The sequence below is a fragment of the Dermochelys coriacea genome, chromosome 1, assembly GCF_009764565.3.
Source record: "Dermochelys coriacea isolate rDerCor1 chromosome 1, rDerCor1.pri.v4, whole genome shotgun sequence".
Classification (NCBI taxonomy): Eukaryota; Metazoa; Chordata; order Testudines; family Dermochelyidae; genus Dermochelys; species Dermochelys coriacea.
The window spans coordinates 45340027-45361324 of NC_050068.2; the positions used below are offsets into that span (position 1 = coordinate 45340027).

A 21298-nucleotide genomic window follows, 5' to 3' on the forward strand; every position below is an offset into this window, starting at 1 on the left:
GTGAGCTGAGGCTCACGAAAGCTTATGCTCTAATAAATTTGTTAGTCACTAAGGTGCCACAAGTATACTTTCCATAGAACCATAAAATCTTTGATGTTTGATTAGTGTGTTTTAGCTCTTCATGAAATTACTATATTTTTTTATTCTTAAAAATCTTTGTTGCACTGTAGTAGCAAATTTATATGGGTACAGTTGAAGTATTTTATTTTAAGCCCTTGTTTCTAGACACTGAACTTTCTTAAAATATGCCTTGGGAATTAAATTTTTCATGCTTGCTCTTAGCCTAGAAGAACTTTTTGGCAACTTTGAATAAAATTGTCTAACCACTTTTGAAAAACAAGATAATGAAAAGCTTAAGGAAACGCAGAATGTTTGTGCTGTAAGATGTTTGAGTTCTTCCCCACACGTCATTTTAAGTTAACTTGCTATGAATGTTGCTATCAAGAGGAATGAATACGTTGTTTGAAAAATAGTTGTTTGAGAAACAAATTATTGAACACGTTGAGAACTTCTTACTATGTAAGCAAGCTCGTTACTTTCCTTTCTTTTTTTAAAAAAAACTTCCTTTCCTGATGCTCCAACCACATTACTTCCTATTCTGATACCATCACTTGTTCCTCTTTCCACATTTTTTGCGTTCCTCCTCCCTGCCTTCAAGGCTATGCACAGCTCTGCCCTGCCTACTTCTTTGCTGTAATTTCATATTGTGCACACATGCCTTATTTACTATCCTCAATCTAACTGCTCCTTTCATTATATGTACCAATATGTTTTCTTTGTTGCTTCTCCTAGGAATGCAAGTCTAAATCTAGACATATATTTTATTGGCAAGAAACGCGTAGACTTGCTAAACTAAAATCATCTGAAACATTTTTCCTTTTTCTTTTAGTTCCTGGAATAGATGCCGGTGCTTTAGCTGATGCTAGTCTCACAGATTCCTACTTTAGTACCAGCTTCATTGGTGTTAATGGATTTGGAAGTCCTGCTGAAGCAAAATATCCCATGATGCAGGTAATGTTAGCAGTGAACTGTATCAATTTGCACTAGGTCTGACAGCCATTGTTGTGCCAAGAACTGAAAACAGTTAAGTGGCAGGAGCAACAGAAAACTAACTTGCCTTTCTACAACTGTTTTTCTACCTGTTAGAGTACATTAGGCTTTCCCATTTCACCTAACAGGGTGGAAACAGAACAACCTTGTTCATTCCTTCGTGTTGTAATTATCTTTATTAGCACTTTTGTTTTATTTATGTTCCTTTGTTTATTTCATATATATAAATAGTGATAGACCCAGGCCAGTTGGGTACAGCAGAGTAGTAGAAGGCACATATACTGGCCACTGGATAAACAGTTTTCTGTTCCCTGACTGACCAGAGCAGGGGCTGCTCCGGGCTAGGGTGGATGCCTGACTCCAATTAACCTGCAAAGAGTCAGGTGAGGCCATTAAGCTAATGTGAACACCTGACTCTAATTAAGGCCCCTCTGATACTATAAAAGGGCTTACTCGGGTTAGGCCAAGGAGAGCCAGGAAGCCAGAGGAGAGGAAGTGCAGCTGAAGGGCTGGGTAATGAAGACATCCTCAAGCCACTGGAAAGGGAGCCCTAAGGTAAGGGTGAAGGAGAGAGAAGCAGGAAAGCTGTGGGGAAGTGGCCCAGGGAAATGTAGCAACTCTGGCAGTGTAAGGTTGGCTGCCAACAGCTGCTGCCATTAGGGTCCCTGGGCTGGAACCTGGAGTAGAGGGTGGGCCCGGGTTCCCCCAAACCCACCACTACAGAAACGCCTCCTGGGAGGGGAAGACAGGCCCCTGTCAGGACAGGAGGTTAAACTGTTCTGGAATAAGCCCATAGGGACAATAGAGACTGTGGGAGTTCTCTCACCAACCTCCTTGCTGGCTTATGATGAAAAGGGCTCAGTAGATTGTAACCCTGGCCTTAGAGAGAGAAGGGCTATGTGGAACGAGCCTCTGAGGCTAGCATAAACTGCCTGGAAGCACGGGACCCATGGGGACAAAATCAGAGCTCTGCCACAACATATATAATATTATATTATAGTGGAGTTGCATTATATGCGCATTTAACTTACGTGAATTCAACTATACGTGCTCTGCAAAAAAAAAAAAAAAAAAAAAGGAAAAATAACAAAAGTCGTGGCGGTGAAGTACTGTACAGGAGTCAACAGGAGAGTGCTTGGGGCTTGATGCATCCTGTCTAAATAGATGCAATAAATCGACCCTCGCTGGATCAGTCTCTGCCCGCCTATCTAGTGAGCATGAGTGAGATTCTAGTGTTTAAAGATGTGTATTTTTCATACAACATGGCCCCTAAACGCAAGCCAACTACTTCATCTGGTGCTCAGCCAAAGAAACAGCGATCTGTTCCAACGTTGGAGGAAAAACTGGCTGTGTTGGACTTATTGAGAGACGGTATGTCCGTCTCCAACGTGGCGCATAAATATGACCACAACAAATCTAGCATCCATGCCATTAAGATTCGAGAGAGAAATTCATCAAGCCGTGGCATCAAGTGCTCCAATAACTGCTAAGGTGATGAGCCAGGTGCATGATAAGACTTTAGTGAAGACTGAAAAGGCATTAAACTTAGGGCTGGAAGACGTGAACTGTAAATATGTGCCTATCAATGGCAACATGTTGCAAGAAAAGACTCTTAGCCTCTACACGCTGTTCTTACCTCCCACCGAAGAGGGACAGTCTTCTGATGAGAAGGAATTCAAAGCCAGCCAAGGTTGGCTTAACAATTTTAGGAACTGCTTCAACCTCAAAAACGTACAGTCTACTGGTGAAACTGCATCTTCCAATGAAGAGACAGCAAAAACCTACTCTGAACAATTTAAAGAAAATCATAGAAGAAAAAGGCTATCTTCGGAGCAAGCTTTTAATGCTGACGAGATTGGGCTCTTCTGGAAAAAAATGCTCAACCGCACTTACACTTCGAAATCAGACAAGTCTCTGGCTTCAAAGCAGCTAAAGATTGTGTTATGTGGCAATGTGGCTGGGCATTCAATAAAGCCGGGCCTGCTCTACAGGGCTGCAAATCCCCGTTCTCTAAAAGGCAAGAACAAAAATCTCCTGCCTGTGTTCTGGCAATCAAGTAAAAAGGCTTGGTTGACATCAGCATTATTTCTGGACTGGTTCCACAAGTGTTTCATTCCGGAGGTCAAGCGGTACCTCGAAGAGAAAGGACTTGACTTTAAAGTGTTGCTGATCATAGACAATGCTCCTGGCCATCCTGAGGCACCCCAGTTTGCACATAACAACATTGAAGTAGTCTTTCTCCCTTTTTTTTTTATTCTTTCATTCTTCCTTCTCTCTCTCTCTTTTTGACTATACGCGATTTTTGCCTTACGTGCTGACTTTAGAATCTAGCCCCTGCGTAAGATGCGACTCCACTGTATATTAAATCCTCTTGTGACTTTTATGGTCAAAATATACTGCAATCTTAACTTTAACTTTCCAGGTTCCTTTTTAGGGCCCCCCCCCTTATTTGTGTCTATCACATTTGAATTGGTGTGACTAACTTTTTTCAGCCTTTTTACTCAAAACTATAAAATATTTTTAATTGAAATACATTTTATTATTTAGTACTTAAGCTTCTGAAATGGTGTGAACTGTTAAAGTAACAGTATACTAATAGCTTGACTTCTGTAAACTCTCAGGTAAACATCTATCACACTCTATGTGGCATTGCCCACAGAATATAAACTAATTAAGTGGCCTCCATTTGCTATGTAATTTTTTAGAATAGATTTTATTTTATAGCAAATATAGGTGTCCATTATATGTTAATGTATACAATATAACAGTCATACAATACAGTCTGTTGGAAAGGGCTGTTCATCTTACTTTGAAGCATAAATATACGGATCTGCTAGTAAATGCAATAATAACCTCATAAAATAAAGCACTCTAACCCCCAATCCATCCTCTTTAAAAACCTGAGGGAAGATGGTCTGTCTATGGGCTTGGAAGACTAATAAATCCAGTTTTTGGGTGACCGGAGAAAGCCCTCATGGAGAAAGCCCTGTCAGCAGCTTTTTCTTATTTTATATCAAGGGAACTCCAGCTCATAAGGCTCCTTTGAGGTCTGGTATGGTACATATAAAAATAACCAGCAAAGAGTGGGAAAGAATTAGGTGTTCATTTTCTTCCTTCTTTTTCATGTATGGTATGAAAAAGGCTATATCACTTATTTTAAATGGGGTTGGTGGATGCATAACTTGCTGTGTCTAATTTTTTTATTACTGGCAGCAATGCATGAGATGAAAATTGCCCATCTTGACCTCAGATCTCAAGGTGAGTTGGCAGGACTGGAAATTAGAAAATCATTTTCCTATCTCTGAAGAAATTTGAGCTAGATAGCATTGTGTTAAACATGGAACTATGCAACATAAGCAGCAAAGTTTTGCAGTTTTTGGACTCTGATCTTTAACAGCAACATTTTTCTTGTAGAATACGCAACCTTTGTTATAATTTCATACTTCTTTCAGAAACATAGCACATCATGCATTTAATCTGGGTGCCCATGCAAATGCTGAATATTTGGTAATGTTGCTAAGGTTGTAATTCAGGTTTTGTGAGTTACTGTGCAAAAAATAATGTTTAGTGTTTTCTTATCGGTTGAAGGTAGAAGAAAGTTCCTTGTGAAGATGGGGAGTCTTGTTGCTGAAAACATGCTCTGTGGACATTTAAGCTTACTTTTACAAGTGTCCTATAAGTTGACATTTTCTTGGTTTTAGGGTTTGAATTGGAAGATGTTGTACTTAATCAATAAACTGAAGTTTCTGTCTGTAAAGTATATCTCTGGAATATAAGAACACAAATACACAAAAATTATAGGTGGAGCTACCAGCCCCACCTATTAAGGTTGCCTGACATATCTCATTATAAGAGTGCATTTTCAGTTGCTTATAACTTTTGCCAAATTTTAATATTTGGGCTGCAATTTTCCATGCTGATTGTCTGCCTCAGGATGATTTTTCTTTTAAAAAGGTTGCCCAGAAAATTTCATCCATTTCCAAGAACGAGGGTAGGAATATATTCTTGTAACCTTTTCTTTTAACAACTTTACTGCCCCTGCGCTTTGGAGCCGGGACTCGAAATTTGGTAGGCTGGTGGCCATTGTGTCAAGGATTATACTTCTTGCTGTTCCTGTGAAAATCTGCCTAAATTGGAGCAAATTATAAGACTTTGAAAATAGCAGTTCGCACATGCTCAGTATAGACTTCTTAGATTTTTAGTAGCTGAATTTCCTGAAGATTCCATCCACACTGGGCATGCTCTGGCCCAAGGCAGTGTGGGGCTTTCCCTGCATTTGCTGCTCTGGGCTGCTATAAACTCTGCTGGGTCCAGGTTGGGTATAAGAACGGAGAACTCTCTCCTGTGCTCAGAACCCCTGCCCTCTGCTGGGCCCAAGCAGCATGAAGGCGGAAGCTGCCTGATTTGTGTACAGAGGGGATGAGAACTGGACATGTGGGGATAAACTGAATAGATGGGACATGGAGGCTGTGACTGAAGGCTGATAGAGACACTGGGGGCATGGCAAGAAGGTGAGGTGAGACCGATCTGACAAAGAACTGGAGTACGGGAGGAGAACTGGGGCTGGCTAGGCGAAGAGACTAGGGCAAAAGGATGGTAACGCTGAGATTGGACAAGAAACTTGGGCAGTGAGATTGGGAACATGGACTGTGGCACCAGCGGCTGGAGGCCAGGGGAACTGGGAATGGCTGGCTGAATAAAATGACTGGGATTAGGACTTGCTGGGCAAGGAGGTGGATGAAAAGCCTCACACACATCTGTTAAAAGAACATTATTAAGGGGGCAAACGTCAAGCACTCAATGGTAAGGAAATACCAGAATTAAGGTTGCCTGTGCCTTAATTTAGTTCCCTTGTGCATATGTATTGTGATACTGTTTTTAATTACCTGGTCACAAGGTCCCAGTCTCCTTCGATACACAGCCCTGATTCATCCCTACAGCAGGTCTATCCTGTACACTGAATGGGGCAGGGGTCCTGTGGAAAAACTAGTATGTGATCCTGTAATTAAAGACTGTATCATAATGCATACACTCCAGAGGGGCACATTAAGATTGTACAGACAACCTAAATTTTTCTTTGAGTTCTTGTACATGTCCATTCCACTTAGATATGCACATGCCAGTGCACTGAAGCCAGAGAACTTTTCCCTATGGCAGTATCCATCGGGGCAGTGCATGTGCCCTCTGCACACTTGTGGTATTAGCCAAGGCTATGAAGGGTCAGAGCAGTCTTGATACCCCTTGCCCCACTCCAGTTCCGTCTCATATCCTATGGTCGGTCGTCAGCGTGTGTGAGCTGCTCACCACCTTTTTCATTCTCTCTTTAGGAAAAGTTTTCTAGAGGTTTTTTTTATTGTAAATAGTTATAGTTTTAGTTAATGGTACTCATTTGCAAAAGATGACTTGGTTTTTGTCTTATTGTTCTTTGAGCTTTTCTGTATGGGGGCCATGCCTAAATCCCTGTGGGTTAAGTGTTGTCCTGGCTGTAACTAATCTGTCAGTCAGCGAGCCTAACTCCTTCAGTTTAAGGTGTGTGGGAGAAGAAAATGTGAGATATAAGTGCCCTCTCTGTAGGGGGGTTAAGATCAGGACTGAGAAGTTAAGGGAAGTTCAGCCTCAAGATATCCTGGTGGAAGCAGCTTTGTGCTCAGTTTTGGAACCAAAGTGTTCAGTATGCAGGAATTTGGACTGTACTCCACCTTAGAACATTCTACCAGGCTTGGCAGCATCCCCATGCTGAAGAAGTTCAGAGAGATGACACTCTTCTCTGTCTCAGTATCATGTAAACAGCAGCAGAAGTCTAGCACTTTGACCTCTTCCAGCCAGAAAAAGCCCTCTTCATCTTCAAGGGGGTAAGTCCCCAACAGATTTTCACAAGAAGACCACTACCAAGGTTAGAGCTAAGCCAGGTCCCGCTAGGAACTCCCCCAATCGTATTCTGGCAATGTAGAGTTGTCAACTCTGGCACCTTATGTGGTACCATCCAACGTAGGCCTCGGATTTATTGTACACTTGCAATACCTCAATAGATGCATAAAGAGTTTTGTATGGTTACCCTAGCATCTGTTGTCCCTAGACCCAAAAGACTAGTTCACTGCCCTCAGCTTAAAGGATTCCTTCTTCCATGTAGGTGTTTACCAGAGCCACAGGAGCTTCTTAAAATTCATAGCAGATGTTATTACAAGCTTATGGTCCTCCCCTTGAGTCTGCACATAGTGCATGGCAGTAGTTGCAGCATATCTCATGAAGGTAGAGGTCCTGGTGTACCCATATCTGGGTGAATGGTTGTTTTCAGATCTATCCAGACAGCAAATAATAGTGGCCATTGAGAAGATCCGGTCCCTCTTTCAGTCACTGGAACTGTTGATCAACAAGGACAAATCAGTTTCCACCTCTCCCGAGAATCTAATTTATAGGAGCAGTTCTCAACTCAACCACAGCAATCACATATTACCTCAAGCTAGGATTTCAGGTGATATGGGACCTATACAAAGACTTCAGACATATCCTTGTACAACAGTGAGGAATTGCCTGAAACTTCTAAGTCACATGACAGCTTGTTCTTACAAGAATCAGTATCCAGACTTCACCTCACAGTCATGTGGAGAGTCTGTCTATCTGCTGTCCTTCTCATCATCTGCTGGGCATGCTGACTCAGATATCCACAAGTGTTTTGTCATCCCTGGACTGGTGGATGGACTCTGCCAATGTATGCAACAGTGTTTCTTTTGCCCCAACTCTGCCCTCTGTGACTGTGGTCATGGATAATTTTCAGGCTCAAGTTCTCTCCCACACATGAATGGTTGAGTGCTTCGAGCTATCAACCTGGCTGGTGAAGTGTTTCTTCCCCATATCAAAGGTAGTTCTGCTCAGGTGCTCATGGACGATACAGCTGTGATGTTCCATCTAAACAAGCCTGGACGTGACAGGTATGACCCTTTTTGCCAAGAGGCAATAAACCTTTGGTCTTTCTGCATCAGGAATGAGATTCTCTCAAAGTATCTCACTTTCATGAGTCTCAGAACTGTCTGGTTTCTCAGACTGAACATGGCAAAGTCTATTTTCAGATCTGCAGAATGCCAGAAATAAACCTATTCCTCACCTGACGGAACAAGAAGAATCCCCAGTTCTGTTCAAGGTCAGGTCACAGCCTGGGATGTGTGTCAGATGGGTTTCCACTATCCTGGAAGTGGAAACTTCATTACACTTTTTCTGCTATCTCTATGGTGTCAGAGTTTTGGGCAAACTCAGATAGGATGCCACCACCTGTCTCGCTCCCAGCTAGCGTTGGTTCTTGGGCCCACTTTCTATTCAAAATTCTATACCTCTCTCTCAGGCTCGGACATAGTTTCACAGAACCATGGTCAGATGCTGCATCCCAACCCTCTCAGCCTATATCTGAATGCTTGGATGTTTAGTGGATAGCTCCCCAGGAAGTGGTCTGTTAAGTTGGAGTGCAAAATGTTCTTTTTAAATAGCAGAAAACCCTCCACCAGATAGAGAACCTCTTCTGTTTTTTTTGAGGTAAGTATGTTTGGTCCCAGCAGAATGATGCCTCTCTTTCACAGGCTCCTATTCATATTCTGGATTACTGGCTTCACCTAAAGGAAAAAGGATTCTGTTAATTAGCTGCCAGAGGAACCTTCAAGGATCTCCATGCCCTCTTCTCCTGTAGAGGAAAGATCCGTTTTTCCAATCCTATGACTGTTAGATTCTTGAAAGGTTTGGATAGGCTCTTGCCAAGTATTAGGGACCCAGCAATATGATGGGATCTGAATTTTGTTCTTTCAGTTTTAATGGAGCCCCCTCTTGAAACTATAGCTATGTCCTCATTTTCTCCTGTCTCTCTAGCATTCCTGGTGGCTGTTACTTTGGCCAGGAGAGAAGTAAAACTTCAGGCTTTGGTGGCTGACCATCCTTTATATGGTGTTTTATAAAGAGAAAGTAAGTTTTGTATCCACACCCTGAAATTTTTGCTCAACTGGTGTCGGAACTTCATCTAAATCAGACTCTATGCTCACCAATCTTTTTTCAAAACCTTTTCCACAAAAAAAATTAGAAATCCATACTTTGGGGGGCATAAGCCTTTTATCAGGACAAGGACAAAAGAGTAGAGAATTTCTCTTCAATTATTTGTCTCCTTTGCTGACAGGATGAAGGGGCAGCCTTTCACTTCGAAGAGGATTTCTTCCTGTGTCTCCTCCTATATTTATCTATGCTACAATATTGCTAAGGTTCCCCAATCTCAGTGAGTTCTAGCCCATTCTACAAGAGCACAAACATTGGCTGCTTTTTTGGCTTGCATTCCCATCAGTGAGATTTGCAGGGCTGCAACTTGGTCATCTGTTTAGACCTTCACCACTCATTATGCTCTCTCCAGTGCCTCAAGAAATGACGTTAGATTTGGGAGAATGGTGTTGTAGGCCTTGTTTAGGTAGACTCCAACACTCGTCTCTCATCTGGAACTGCTTGTGAGCCATCTAAAGTGGAATGGACATGTGCAAGAACTCAAAGGAAAACATGGTTACGTAACTGTTTGGTAAATGTGCAACGTCTCAAAGAACATGTCCATTTCATGACTATCCCTCTTTCCCCTCTACATTGGAGTTGCAGCAAATTCTGGCTTCTGGTGTGAAGGAAACGAGGGGCATTGGTACTACTCTGTTCCTTTGTACTCTAAGCCGGCAACATGCCTGCGCAGAGGGTGTATGTGCTGCCCTGATGGGTACCGATATGGAAAAAAGTTTTCCTGCTTTGTTGCACTAGCGTGCGTGCACACCTAAAATGGAATGGACATGTGCAACACATCTCAAAGAACAAGAGTTACCAGACAGGTATGTAACTTTTTTTTTGTCATTTCCTAACTTTTGAGGGCTTGACTTTAAGATTACAATGTTATTTTAATGGTGTGTGTAATATATATAAAAATGTATTGTGGGGCATGAAGAGGGAAGGCAGGAGAGAATTGGTTAATAAGGATAAAGGAAGCCAAAGTAGAGGAGGGGCCTGCTTCCAGGATAAAGGGATAGTTGACTGGCTGAGCACTTGCAGAACTGATTTTAATACTGCTGAGATTTGATTTAATTGTGTATCTATTGTATGTTAGGGCACAGAGAGCCTTGGATAGGCATCTTTTATTAATTTAAATCTAGATAAATAAATTAAGGATAGAGAGGAAGGGAGGGTAGACTGGTAAATACCATAGAAAGCGGTGATCGTCCAGAAAACACCATCCTAGCCACTATGGATGTAGAAGCTCTCTACACCAATATTCCACACAAAGATGGACTATGAGCCATCAGGAATAATATCCCCGATAATTTCATGGCAAACCTGGTGGCTGAACCTTGTGACTTTATCCTCACCCACAACTATTTCAGATTTGGGGACAATTTATACCTTCAAGTCAGCGGGACTGCTGTGGGTACCCGCATGGCCCCACAGCATGCCAACATTTTTATGGCTGACTTAGAACAATGCTTCCTCAGCTCTTGTCCCCTAATGCCCCTACTCTACTTGCGCTACATTAATGACATCTTCATCATCTGGACCCATGGAAAAGAAATCCTTGAGGAATTCCACCATGATTTCAACAATTTCCATCCCACCATCAACCTCGGCCTGGACCAGTCCACACAAGAGATTCACTTCCTAGATACTACAGTGCTAATAAGCGATGGTCACATAAACACCATCCTATACTGGAAACCTACTGACTACTATACTATACGTACCTACATGCCTCCAGCTTTCATCCAGACCACATCACACGATCCATTCTCTACAGCCAAGTTCTGAGATACAACCGTATTTGCTCCAATCCCTCAGAGAGAGACAAACACCTACAGGATCTCTATCAAACATTCATAAAATTACAATACCCACCTGCTGAAGTGAAGAAGCAGATTGACAGAGCCAGAAAGGTACCCAGAAGTCACCTACTACAAGACAGGCCCAACAAAGAAAATAACAAAACGCCACTAGCTGTCACCTACAGCACACAACTAAAACCTCTCAGGTTGTAGATCCTTGATGATACACCAATCCTGAAGGACAATCCCTCACTCTCACAGACCTTGGGAGACAGGACAGTCCTTGCTTACAGACAGCCCCCCGCCCCAACCTGAAGCAAATACTCACCAGCAACTACACACAACACAACAAAAACATTTATCCAGGAAACAAACCCTGCAACAAATCCCAGTGCCAACTCTGTATGCATATCTATTCAAGGGACACCATCATTGGTCCTAAACACATCAGCCTCGCCATCAGTGGCTCATTCACCTGCACATCTACCAATGTGATATATACCATCATGTGCTGGCAATGCCCCTCTGCCATGTCCATTGGCCAAACCAGACAGTCTCTACGCAAAAGAATAAATGGACACAAATCTGACATCAGGAATTATAATATTCAAAAGCCAGTAGTAAAACACTTCCATTTCCCTGGTCACTCAATAACAGACTTTAAAAGTGGCAATTCTTCCATACAAACTTCAAAAACAGACTCCAACGCAAATCTGTAGAACTGGAATTAATTTGCAAACTGGACACCATCAAATTAGGCCTGAATAAAGACTGGGAGTGGATGGGTTATTACAAAAACTAATTTCCCCATACTAATTTCCCCCTACTGTTACTCACTCCTTCTTGTCAACTGTTTGAAATGGGTCCCCTCATTACCATTACAAAAGTGATTTTTCCTCCCGTGGTATTCTACTGTTAATTGAATTGTCTTGTTAGCGCTGACCCCCCCCCCCCACTTGGTAAGGCAACTCCCATCTTTTCATGTACGGTGTGTATATATACCTGCTACTGTATTTTCCACTCCATGCATCTGATGAAGTGGATTCTAGCCCACGAAAACTCATGCCCAAATAAATGTGTTTGTCTCTAAGGTGCCCCAAGGACTCCTTGTTGTTTTTGCTGATGCAGACTAACACGGCTACCACTCTGAAATAGAAAGCAGTGAGGGTGAGGCTAGTAGAAAGATCCGGTGAGGGAAGAGTAAGGAGAGGATTGGGACAAACAGTAGAGGGGAAAGAATGTCACAGTGAAAATCTGAGGAACGGGAGTCCAAAGATCTCAGCAGTATCCTGAGGCTGCAAGAGTGTGCTGTGGCTGCTATTTCCAGTTTTTCCTCATTCTTCCCCCTCTACAGATTGGCTGCTTGCCCTTTCATCAGCACCTGACTCTGTGCCTTCTTTCACACTGCGTTTCCTTTAGATGAGATGCAAGTAGGGGCAGAGTTGTGCTGTTCCTTGACAGTGAAGAAACAGTAAAAGTATACTAATTTTCTGAAAGATATTTGCATTTCTCTTTTGTAATTTAATTGCTGTATATTCAGATAACCACACTGACTATTCTGAAAAACTTTCTTCAGTGTATAAATCTTAGATTAACGGTTAAGACTTTAAAAAAAAAATTAAATCTGTACTTATCTAAATGAGTATTCTGACTTTCAAAAATGAGAGACCTGTAGCTTCCATTACAGGTAGTGCTCAGAGCAAGTTGGAAGATAGTAAGAACAGCATTGGCTGGTCTATGTTACTGCTTTCATAAGGAATTTTTCAGAAAAAGCTCAGTGTAGACAAGACCCTGGATGTTGCATGTGATGATGGCTCTTGCTCTGACAACAGTTTTCCTTTTAGATTTGAACAGAGGCAACATACTCCTATCACTTAGGCAAAAAGAACAGCCATCAGTTTTGGGGCTGACTTTGAACTAGTTCTTTGTGACACATCCGGGACCATAGTAACGGAATATTGGGTATTGAAGCAGCCAGCAGTGGATTAGGGATATGTAAGGAACTGAGTCACATGTGGCGTTGGGGAAGGGATTTTGTTTTTATTTGACTTTGGTTTCGACAGAGTTGTCTTCGTGCACGAGCTTCTTTGTGGTGAGGATCATGAGATGTATAGGAGTCTGAAGCTGTTGTATGTGTATAAAGTGCTGCAAATTCAAACCTCTCCCAGGCTAACTGCCTAAATCTAATTTTGACAAGAATTGTTCAGTTGTTCAATATTTTCTCTTATGCTCCCCTGTTTATAGAGTCTCAGCATGTGTGTGTGTTAGAGTAAGTTTTCTCAAAAAGAAAAGGAGTACTTGTGGCACCTTAGAAACTAACAAATTTATTAGAGCCTCTGTTTTTTCCACCAAATGCATCCGATGAAGTGAGCTGTAGCTCATGGAAGCTTATGCTCTAATAAATTTGTTAGTCTCTAAGGTGCCACAAGTACTCCTTTTCTTTTTGCGAATACAGACTAACACGGCTGCTACTCTGAAGTAAGTTTTCTGTTAGTGATGAAAGGAACCGAAGGGAATGACCAAGTAGCCCGACTCTTAATCCAGAAACAGTTTAGTCTTTAACAAAGACCGCTTGCATGTCCATGCACAATACCAAGTCCAAGCAGTAGTGCATATGGCTGTAGTACAGATCTCTTGAATGGGCATTGGTCTCAGATTATCAGCTGTCCAGAGTGTTTAAACCAAGGCTACTAAGTCATGGACTTAAATCACTTGTAAAAAGACCATGCTCATTGATAGATGTGAGCAACAAAGCTTAGCTTTTTCAGGCAGAGAAATTCTGATTTGTCATTTTTATGCTTTAATAAATACAAGTGACTCTTACCTTTATAGTTTCACAGAGTTTAAGGCCACAGGAGACTGTTAGATCATCCAGTCTGGCCTCTTTCTTGTGTACTACAAGGCATTACATTTTACTTGGTCACTCCTGTATTAGAGCTCAATAACTGCTATTTTTGACTAAATACAGCATTAATAGATTTATTAATGTTTTGGATTTTATTAGAAAAAACTGTGCAAAACCACTACAGAAAGCATGTTAATATATTCTTAAAATAGTTTTACTATTAGCTTTGATTCATAAAGCAACATAGGTTTAGTGTCTAGCTCTTCTGAGGTAGGTTGGTGGAATCTGCAAATCACTTTGTATTAACTGGATACCTATTCAACCTCAGTTGTCTTCTCAGGCTTCTGGAAACATCTACTCAGATGCTGATTGTAGTCACTTCTCTACTAACATGACATCATTTCATAGATCTAGTTAATTCCATGTTAATAACTTGTTTGTTCTTACAATAAGTGAAATATAAGCTTGTATTTATTATAACCACTCCCATTCTGGTGGATACCACCGCTATTTCCAAACTAAAAAATAAACGCTGAGATCGTTCATCCAGCACTGAAATATGGGAGGAGGCATCTACATCAACATCTATGTACAAAGTCTTGTTTTTCCACTTTAAAAAAAAAAAACTCAATCAAAGTTATAGGTGGAAATTTAGATCTGAAGAATACAATTTATGCACGTTGAAAGTTGGGCGCCATAACAGAGTTAATACTTACACTTCCAAAAGCTCTGCTACAGAAGACAAGATGTTGCTACTTCACGGGTATTGATACTTCAGTCTTTCTTTCCACAGTCATTTTTAGGGCTGGAGATAAGCCATTCTAAAGTACATTTTTTCTCAGATACACTGTTCTCTGATTGAAATACACTGGACCCTCACTAGAATGTGCATCTATATAGCGTGAAGTCACATATAACACGGTTGCAGCCATGGATCCCAAATTTAATTACTTTAATTGCAATTCATTTTAACGCGGTCCCGCACATGGATCCCAAATCCCGTGTTCTAGCGAGGGTCCGGTATAATAGAAGGTACTACCCTGCCACTTAGATGCACTTTTATGAAGTAGTAAATTTGATTTGTAAAAAGTAGCCACTCCTTCAGTAATAGAGGGTAACATTTAAATTTGATAAATTTATTTTGCTCCATTGTCATCCTTGTTTTACCGTCTATAGTGTTCACCTTGGGTTTTTGTCTGCAAATCTGCCTTTTGCCTTTGTATGCCACTTCCTCAACTTCACCATGGCTGAATACTCATCTATGCTCTCTCCTTTCTGCTGGGACTGAGAACAGAGTGACATTCTAGCCAGTCCCAGAAAATGGATCACTGGGCAACTACCCAGTATCTTAGCAGCCTAATCCAGACTGTAGTTAAGTAATAACTCTGTAAAAGTGTTTTGGGATATAGTTTGTGTGAAAGAGAATATAAAACAGTTATTGACTTGTGAGTTGAGAAAGTAGGAAAGCTAATCTTCCTGTTACAATGGTAACAAAAAATAGACAGTAGATGAATGTGACCTGTTGAAGCAAATTTGTTAGGCCTGGTGAATTACAAAGGCCTGGTCAGTTCTTCCAAATGTCACAAACTGAATATTTTGAAACTTGGAGTCAAATATTTTGCCTGTTTAATACTATGTAATTAGTACATAGTGCACTATGTTTATAACCCACTCGCAGCCCCCCTAGCTGCTCCCCTCCCTTCAGTTTCCCTTATAACTAGAGGGGTGTTAACAGACCACTTTACCTTGAATGGTCCCTTGAAATATGTGTTAACTACTTATGGTAAATAATCTGTTCCACCTTGTATTTAGCTGCGATACTCTGGCCATGTCTACAGTACAAATTACTTTGGTATAATTTGCATTGTTCAGAGGTGTGAATAATCCACACCCCATGAGCAACATAAGCTATAATGACCTAAGTGCCAGTGTGGACAGAGCTTGTCAGTGGGAGAGCTTCTGATGACATAGCTACCACCTCTCGCAGGAGTTAAGCCAACGGGAGAGCTCTCTCCCGTCATCTTAGAGTGTATTCATCAGAAGTGCTACAATGCCACAGCTGCATCGGTGCCGCTGTAGCATAGATATAGCCTCTGAGTCCCTTTCCCAGACCTGAAGAAGAGCTCTGTGTAAGCTCAAAAGCTTGTGTCTCTCTCAAACAAGCTGGTTCAATAAAAGATCTTATCTCACCCACCTTGTCTCTCTGATATCCTGGGACCAACTTGGGTACAACAACACTGCACACGTGAATCCTACTCTAACACTTTCAAAGATATGAAATGCATAATGCATCAACATCTTGAACTGACTTTTTTTTTTTTTTTTTTTTTGTGGGAGGAGGATCAATTTCCATGACAAACTTAGTAAGCAATGGTTCTTGAGCTAGGCAGTCAAAATTTTAAAATGTAAATTAAAAAAAATTCTAAACTTTTTTTTTTTTTTAAATTAAACTTTTTTATCCACCCCTGCAAGTGCTGTGGGATGTAGATTTGACTGAGGCCTGGTCTACATTGGTGGGGGAGGAAATCAATCTAAGTTGCGCAACTTCAGCTCCGTGAATAACGTAGCTGAAGTCGACATACATATATCAATTTATCTTGGTGTCTTCACTGCAGTGAGTCGACTGCTGCCGCTCCTTCGTTGACTCTGCCTGCGCCTCTCGCGGTGGTGGAGTACAGGAGTCGATGAGAGAGCGCTTGGGGGTTGATTTATTGCATCCAGACTAGATGTGATAAATCGACCCCTGCGGGATCGATCACTGCCTGCTGATCTGGCGGGTAGTGTAGACATACCCTTTATGTGACTTTATTATGACCTTGATGTTTGAGGCTTTTTAAGGGAATTCTAGGAAATGCAATTAGATACACATAACTAAATGGCTATCTTCTGACAGATGACCAAATTAATTGGTGTAAAATGAAAAAGCAAAATGGACGTTCTAAGGACCTTAGTCTGCTTCAGATACAAGCTTGAAGGACCTCTTTTACACTGAACTTATGAAGATTTTTGTTGGGATAAGCAGAAAGGTATGGGGAAAGATAAGTGGTTTAGCTGGAAATTGGACATTACTTAAGTGGTGGGGGAACCTCTTGCCTTGTTTCTACTAGCAGAATTTGTAGCTAGACTCTGAGAAATAGAGACTGATGGGATAGTCATTGCTAAGATCATGTTTCTTTCCTCGTTTGGAGATCAGTACCAATTTGCCCCCCCTCCCCCCCAAATGTCTGTGCTCTCTCTAGTATACCATGATGCAACAAAAATAATAGTTTCAGCAAAGATTTTATTTTTGTTTCCTTTAGTATGATGGGATGCTTGACATCTGCCATCAATCTCTCCGGTCACATGATTACAGACCTGAGAGTGGCTATCCTTCAACAAAAAAACTTCAAAAACAGACTCCAACGAGAGACTGCTGACTTGGAATTAATTTGCAAACTGGATACAATTAACTTAGACTTGAATAGAAATTGGGAGTGGATGGGTCATTACATAAAGTAAAACTATTTCCACATGTTATTTCTCCCCCCACCCCATCCCCCACTGTTTCTCAGACATTCTTGTTAACTGCTGGAAATGGCCCACCTTGATTATCACTACAAAAGCTTTTCCTCCTTCCCCCCCCCCCCCTTCCTGCTGGTAATAGCTCATCTTAAGTGATCACTCTCCTTACAGTGTGTGTGATAAACCTATTGTTTCATGTTCTCTGTGTGTGTATATAAATCTCCCCACTGTATTTTCCACCGAATGCATCCGATGAAGTGAACTGTAGCTCACGAAAGCTTATGCTCAAATAAATTTTAGTCTCTAAGGTGCCACAAGTCCTCCTTTTCTTTTTGCGAATACAGACTAACACGGCTGCTACTCTGAAACCTAACTTGTTCTGGCTTTTTTCCTGATTCCTCTGCCTGCGTGCTGACACAGAGGGTACAGTTGATATCTTGCATTCCATTAATGAGTTTCAGCAAAGCCAGGGTGCACCTCATGTGGCTTACACAGGTGGACGCTTAATCAGTCAGCCCTGAGGCATACCACTGGCCCAATTCCATTAGGAGAGAGGAATCTAAAGGAGATGCCAGAGTGGCAATTGATCTAGAAATTCATCCATCAGTGGGGCTCATTGATATGCACTTCCTTAAGAAGAAAGTCAGTATGGTTTTGTTACTTACCGGAAGACGGTGTGGCTGTTGTGTTCAGTTCCTACCCAATGCCAAGAACTAAGATGCTGAAACTAACCAGTTGAACTAGGTTGCAGAAAAGGATTCCTCAAGCCAAGGGTTGGTACCAGGTATCAAATTGCATAGACTATCAAACAAAAATCTGTCTCTTTCTACAGCATTTGGCTTTTGCATTCTATATCATTAGATATTATAAATACCACTGCTACTCTTCAGAGGCACGTAACTAAAGTACTTTATGGTGGAAGGAATTGTACTTTAGACACCAGAATTATATACACTAGCTAAGGCAGAATTACAAGGGTCATCTAATCCAGGAAAACTATTTCTCAACTTGCTAAAAGCAATTTGAGTGAAGCTGAAAAGTGTTAAATAAGAATGTCTGAAGTATTACATTATTGGTCAGATGTAGTCTATCTGTGTCCTTGTAATGTTGTTGCTCTAGAAGTGGAGGTAGGACAGGTGTCATGTTATGTTCTCTGTATTTGGGAAACAGGTTAACTTTTAGTCCCAAACCTGCAACGTGTGCCTGATATTGTGGTGATAAATACATTTTATAAATTAATTGTGGGTGTTAGTCTATGGTAAAGAGTTGGCTTTCACTGATTAATAATCCTTTATTGTGAGTTGGACTTCAGCTCTTCAGCAATATGACACATCCACAGAATCAAAACCATTACCAGCAGCTTGTTTAATCAAAGGTCTTGAAAGAGGTGGTGACACTGGTAAACCAGGTGCCAGCTCATGCCTTAATTGAATTCTGGCAAATACAAAGCTGAAGTCAGCCTGGTTCACCTGTTTATTAATATTAGTGATAGGTATTAGAATTCTAAGAATGTGTGTTAAGAGGTTAGACTGTGTTTGAATGCTTGTGAGTTGCTGCATGTATTACTCTCACTTATAACATCTCTGTCCCAGATTGTGAGGTAATATTTAAGTAGGTGTCTCGTAAGCCTCTTCCACTGTGTAAATCATCAGACAGGAGACAGATTTTAACTAGTGCAAAATGCTGGTCTCCAACAGAAGGTGTTATGTCCTGTCTGACAAAGAAAGCCCATTGACACCAGATGGACAAGAGTAGAACATTAGAGGACAAAAGACTGTTGTTTACTCTTCTCTCTCCTACCTCCACCCCGCAATAAAGATGAGTCTTGCAAGTGAATTCCTCCCATCAGCTGAGTTTGCAGCTCAGAGGACAAGGGGGGAAGGGAATAAAAGCCCCTAACTAGGAGGAACTGTATCTCATTTGCTGCTTGTACTCTAGGCAAGATTTCTAGGCATAAACAAGGGATCCCCAGCTACTTAGCCTGGGTTAGCCCTAAAGGACAGATAGAACTTGCTTATTATAGAAGCTTCTATTACCTTTTGAAACTTAAGACTGTAACTTTGTGTGTGTGTGTGTGTAATACATTATATTAATCTTGTAAGTGATTCTCTTGCTTTCTCTTCCTATTTAATAAATCTTAAGATAGTTGGTTGTAGGATTGGTTACCAGCCTTGTCTTTGGTGTGAGATCTAAAGTGCAATTGACCCTGGTGTGAGTAACTGGTCTGTTGGGATGGGGAATAACCTAAGTATTGCTGTGTTTCATGATGTAAGGGACGGTCTATGACAAAGGCAGGCTTATCTGTGTGGCAAGACAGAGAGGGGACTGGATGTGACTCCATGTTAAGGCGGTTATGGTGTCTGAGGTGTTTACACTTGATATTTGGTTGATGAAATCTACATATAAAAGTCGCAACCAATTTGGGGTTGTGCCTCTTCCCTGAAGTGATACACTCATACTCTTGAACCACTGCAGGGCAGCTTGACAGAGGTTATGTGGGTATGTGTGTGGAGATTCTTAGGGATGGAGTAGGGGAAGGGGTAGTAACATAATAGATCCCATGACAACAGAATGTTTGATGCGGTAGCATCCCAACAGAATGCAGTTCGTGGAATTGAGTGAGATTAGCATGGCAACTGACTGAGCTCACTGAGAGGGTCACATCTAAAGTTGCTATCTGGTAATGTGCCTCAATGGTTTTACTAAGTACTCTATAATTTAGTGTTTATTTTGTTGTTTCTTTGTATGGCATCATATGCATATAAGTTTAGTTTTAAAAGCTTGTCTTACAGTAGAACTTCCGAGTTATGAGCACCAGAGTTACCAGTCAGCCACACGCCACATTTGGAACCGGAAGGACACGATCAGGCAGCAGCATAATACTGTCTTCCTCTCTCCTCTTCTCCTTCCTTCCCCCCCCCCCCCCAAGCAAATACAGTACAGTGCCATGTTAAACATAAACTACTAAAAAAAATAAAGGGAAAGCACCATTTTTCTTCTTCATAGTAGAGTTTCAAAGCTGTATTAAATCAATGTTCAGCTGTAAACTTTTGAAAGAACAACTATAACATTTTGTTCTGTTAAGATCATTTCAGTTCAGTTACGAACATTACCAACAACCTCCATTCCTGAGGTGTTCGTAACTGAGGTCCTACTGTACTTATTTTACAAAACCTGTTTCCATTCTTCTTTAATATAACTGAAGCATTTGTATGTTTTTGCTGAAGTGAGTGTTAAAGTTCTGCAGAGACTTCTAATTTCAGTTGCTTTATGGGAAGTGGTGAGAATCTTTTCACATTGCAGATGTATATTTCTAATAACAGTACAGGGAGGAGGCAGCTCTCAAACTGCCATTTGACATCTTCCCTTCGTTTTAGGCCCCACCCTGAAAATATTAACTTATGTGGCCAAAGAGCTGAGTTGGGGTGAAGTTCTTGCTTAGCAAGATTCCTGCCCTTACTGCATACCAGTGGGGCTCAGCCTGATAATGGTTGAAAGAGTTAACATGTTGCACAGCCACAGGAATTGTATAGTTTTCCTGAAAGCCCCACTATGCTTGGTAATTCTCTGGGTTCCATCATTCAAAAGATGCCACCAAATGCTGTACTAATTTGACAGCTCTCCACAGGGGAAGAGTCTCATATGATGATAGTGGCATATAATGGGGAGAGGAGTCGTCGTCCTGGGAGTGCAGCATTAAGGAATCTTCAAGTAATAAAAGCCACGGCCTTCTCTAACATTTTGAGAAATTATAGGAAAAAGGAGGAGAACCTTAGATACAGTAGGGCCTCCTAATCTATAAGTAGTTGATGTAGATAATGCTGTTTTTAATATACACTTGTTTTGTGTTGTGTGGTTTTCATTAGAATTGTTTTCTCTCATTTGCGCAACATTTTTTTGTCAACCACCAATCAGAATCTGTGTAGAGCAATTTATTAAATTGAAATAAGCACATATCGTCTTCTTACCCTGAGACCATGGCCATCAGGATGTTAATCTTCTAATTAGTATTAATAAAGTCTTAAGATTAGCTCATATGTCTTCGGCCTTAGTAGCTTTATTTTATGCATGCAATTTTGTTTCTCACTTT

General features: G+C 41.2%; 1 protein-coding gene across 11 annotated transcripts in view; it reads left to right on the forward strand.

Annotated features, from left to right (window-relative positions):
- The window catches only part of PAN3 (poly(A) specific ribonuclease subunit PAN3), a 127651-nt gene that overhangs the window by 15825 nt on the left and 90528 nt on the right, over nucleotides 1-21298 (forward strand). For 9 of the 11 annotated variants that reach the window (XR_006277639.1, XM_038387852.2, XM_038387855.2 and 6 more), the window contains exon 2: nucleotides 890-1011. Coding sequence is in view for 10 of the 11 variants with exons in the window: in XM_038387852.2 (XP_038243780.1) it covers nucleotides 890-1011 (122 nt within the window). In the remaining variant the exon portion in view is untranslated. Of the gene's footprint in view, nucleotides 1-77; nucleotides 1012-21298 lie in introns of all 11 variants that reach the window. The other 2 variants (XM_043504355.1, XM_043504356.1) reach the window with 2 other exon arrangements.